The following is a 3844-nucleotide window of genomic DNA, read 5'->3' on the forward strand; positions in this document are numbered from 1 at the left end:
ACGTATATCTTCACGCTTGTATCGCTCGCGATCCACGACCAGAATCGTCGTTTTCGGACCCCTCATACTCCCACCTGATACTAAATTATCGCAACCCTCGAGCCAACGCCGCTAAAAGAGATCAAATGTCACTTTAAACATCGATCCTTTGAACGATCGTAACCGTGCTCTGACATGATCTTTGCTCCAAAGATCGTTAAGCTTTGCTCTGATACTACTTGTTGTGAATCCCGGTACTCCCCCGGTACCGGATCTCTGTGAATCCGCAACCTCGCTCTGGATAGTCCGACTGCTGTGGATCGGTACCGATTGTTGGGATCCGCACGAAGCGTCGAATCAGGTTTTTACCAATAATCCGGGTCTCCTCAGGCAGATGCTGATACAATCATGTAAAAGAGAAAAATATGCCAGGTATAATAAGATTCCATTAAATAAGAGAAATTAGCACCAACTTCATGCTTCTGCAAGCTAGAAGTAGCTACAACAACCAGCCCTCTGCTCTGAATTCTCTTCCTACCCTTCCTCTCGTCTTTCTATATCCCAGAAGACATTCTTTATCCGTGCATCCAATGCACAAGATATCCAATGAACCACGCTACGAAAGCCGCATGCAACGTTCTTTGCATCCATCACTAGGTCATACCAAACTATGACCATAATTGGCCATCGCCATATAGGTGCTGTGCTAATCATCCAACACCGACACCGAAACAATAGCACATATGCTATAGTTATCAGCTTACACTCAAAAGCTACCTCAAATCCTAGTATAATTAGATTCTACCTCCGATAAATATTTATATCTATATTATGTTATTCTCAATAAGATTTAAATATTTAACCTCCTAATTAGTTAGGATTTATAACTTAATTAATATTTAAATCTTAATTTATCTCAAAGAGTTTAAATATTAGATTGATTATCCAATAATAGGATTCAATTACAAATCTAACCAAATCTAACCATTAAGATAATCTCGACAGAGCTAATTCGTTGATTCGTATGAAATACAGGAAACCTTCAAATTGAAACATCTCACATCATTAATTAGATACACAGCTGATTCGCACCGCGAGGGCAAAAGATAACTCTGATTGTCCAGATCGGTTAGACTACTGCATATCACTGCTCGAAAATTACCAATTATAGAGCTTCCGACTGCTCGGAATCGAACAAGCCAAGCAACAGTTATAACCCATGTAGAATCCTGAGCGATGTAGTTTCGAGCGGCATGGTCCATATCGCCGGCCTTCAAAGTGGAATATCAGCTTCGGCACGTCCACCTTTGCTGATGGAGACGACGGCAGCGAGAAGCAAAGGTCGAAGCCCTCCGCGGTGCCGTTAGCCACGGGCAGCTTCACCTGCGACAAGAAGGCGCTCCTCACGAGCTTGTAAGCAACCGTGGTTAGCTGCGTGAAGGACGTGCCGGAGTCTATGATCACTCCGCCCGTCCCGTTTTGCTGCAGCGCGAATGCCGACTTCGGTATCGGGAGACGGGTCGTGCCGACCGTTATACCATCGAAAGAGAGGTAATAGAAGGTTGGCTGTGAAGGATTCAGAACGAACGGAGTCGACCGGACCGTAGTAGCATTGCCGTTTAGACCGGCAGCTGATCCTAACATAAGTGTGCTGCTCTTCGAATTGTTGCCGTAGGAAGTGAAGCAGTATCCGAACTTTCCGGCTCCTAACTGAGAGATGAGAGACAAGGGCCCACGACCGAAGCCTGCGATCCCGAATTCGTTGTAGAAGCTGACTTGGTTTAGAAACCCACAGCCGAATCCGAGGTGCGGGACCGTGATGTTTTTAGTGGTCGACCCGAAGGTGAAGGCCTCGCTGGTGAGAGTGCCGACGGTGGTTGAGCTGTCGGCGTAACCGTAAAGATAGAGGCATTGTGCGTGGCAGGCGGATAGAGGAAGAGCCTGGCAGAGCTTGCTGGAGCAGGGAAGCGGCGAATAAGTGGCTGACTGTGAAGGATCGTACAAAGGAAAGCTCTGGTTGATGCACGAGAGGCAGGGCTGGCACTGAGTCCAGATGAGATCACTGCCAGTGTCAAGGTTGAGCAGGAGAGGCTGTGGCGGCGTGCCGATGGAAACTCCGATGGTGTACTCGCCAGCATTTGGCAAGACAGGCACGTCAGTTGTGGATATCGAATTGGTGGAACCCCCCGCGGCCTTGGACGCGAGCATCGCACTCCGGGCCCTGCTTCGGAGCGCCATGCGCTGCAGGAGCTCGAATTTGGTTATGTTCCGGCCCGTGTCGATGTGGGTCAGGTCCATGCGAACACCGTCGAAGGCAGAAATGGCTGGAGGGATTAGAAAGACAAGGAGAAGCACCAGAATCGGCAGCATATTGTCAGAGAACTTAACAGCATACATGTTGTGGTCTGAGATACAGAGACTTATGTTTTGGGGAGATAATATTTGTTAGGATGTATGTTTATAATTTATATAGGGGGATTTAGCAAGAATGAGTCTCTGTGATAGCAGATATTGTTGTATTTTTTACTGTGTTTAACTTTTCTCGGTATCATAGAAGGACTCAGTTAACGCGCTCTTTTATACATTTCAAACAATGCCCTTTCAATATCTTGACACGGCAAAATCATGCGTGCGTTTTGCTTGTAGCAAAATTATGTAACAAAATAAGATTAAATTCAACTTGGACACTACACATATTTTCCGAGTGAAAGTACCTAGCTATTTTGGTGGACCATTTGGAAGTTTAGGAATGATTTTATCTTTTGAAACGTCCATTTCGATCATGTTTTGGTTGTACAACGGATTAAGCAGCTTCTGAAGCCTTGGGAATCCCTCCTATGACCGGTCCTTTAGTTTTTTCTCTTTTTTTTTTTTTTTTTTGATTGTTGTATCATTCTTAGAGGCCCGGGTTGCCTCACTCCTGTAGTCTAATTCGTATATTTAATAAATAAAGCAGATAGCTTGTTACCTTTTCTCAAAAGAAAGTGCCTAATTATTAGCTAGGAGAGACTTGTCACTAAACAAAGGCCTCCATTCGCACACAAGTAAAATAACAAATTTTTAAAAAAATATTATTTTAATATAAAACTATTATATTATTTATGATTAGAATTTTTTATTATCATATGCGGTACGGTAAAATTTAGATGTATATTTTGTTTATACTAGAGCATAAAAGAATTGTCTAAATTTTTTTGGTAGAATAGATATAATATTTACACCTAAAAATTAGGGGTATACTTTGCATTTCTTTAAATATGATGATAATGGAGTTCTAGAAGCAGAGGTTGACCCAGCATAATTGTATTATGGAAACAAAAAATTGAAAAAAAGTAGGATGAACGAGCTTAATTGGACCATCTTGTCTGCTTTTACAACGACTAGCTTTTGGCCTAGCTTTTAACAAGCTCTTTTGAATTGAAAAGTGATTTTCGGCTCAATAAAGCGTTCGGCAATCTCACTTTTAAAATTTGATTCTATTTTTTAGAATCAGAAAACTGATTTTTAAGATCCCAAAATCAGAAATAGAAAAAAACTGCTTCTTAAAATCTAATTCTGATTTTGGACACAAACTTCAAATTTTTATTTTAATTTTAAATTCAATATTTAAATCTAAATTTAATTTTAAATTTTAATTTTCAGATTCATTTTTAATTTTTAAATTTTGAAAAATAGATTTCAAACTTTAAATTTTAAATTTTAATTTTAAATTTCAAATCTCAAATTTTAGATTTTAAAATTTTAAATTTCAAATTTCAAATTTAATATAAATTTAAAATTTTAACATTTTATATTTTAAAATTTAAAATTTAAAATTTAAATATAAATTTGATAAAAGTAAAATAAAAATTTTAAAGTTGAGTTC

The 3844-nt window shown here is 39.8% G+C and overlaps 1 protein-coding gene across 1 annotated transcript; it reads right to left on the reverse strand.

Moving 5' to 3' along the window:
* LOC109712120 (aspartic proteinase nepenthesin-1-like) lies at positions 1138-2615 on the reverse strand. Its single transcript, XM_020235547.1, has one exon. It carries the CDS (start codon positions 2374-2376, stop codon positions 1138-1140), a length of 1239 nt encoding a protein of 412 aa, XP_020091136.1. The 5' UTR covers positions 2377-2615.

Source organism: Ananas comosus, linkage group 6 (genome assembly GCF_001540865.1).
Source record: "Ananas comosus cultivar F153 linkage group 6, ASM154086v1, whole genome shotgun sequence".
NCBI lineage: Eukaryota > Viridiplantae > Streptophyta > Magnoliopsida > Poales > Bromeliaceae > Ananas > Ananas comosus.

Coding starts and splice junctions, on each gene's coding strand:
- LOC109712120 (XM_020235547.1), bottom strand. CDS start 2,376: ATGTATGCTGTTAAGTTCTCTGACAATATGCTGCCGATTCTGGTGCTT.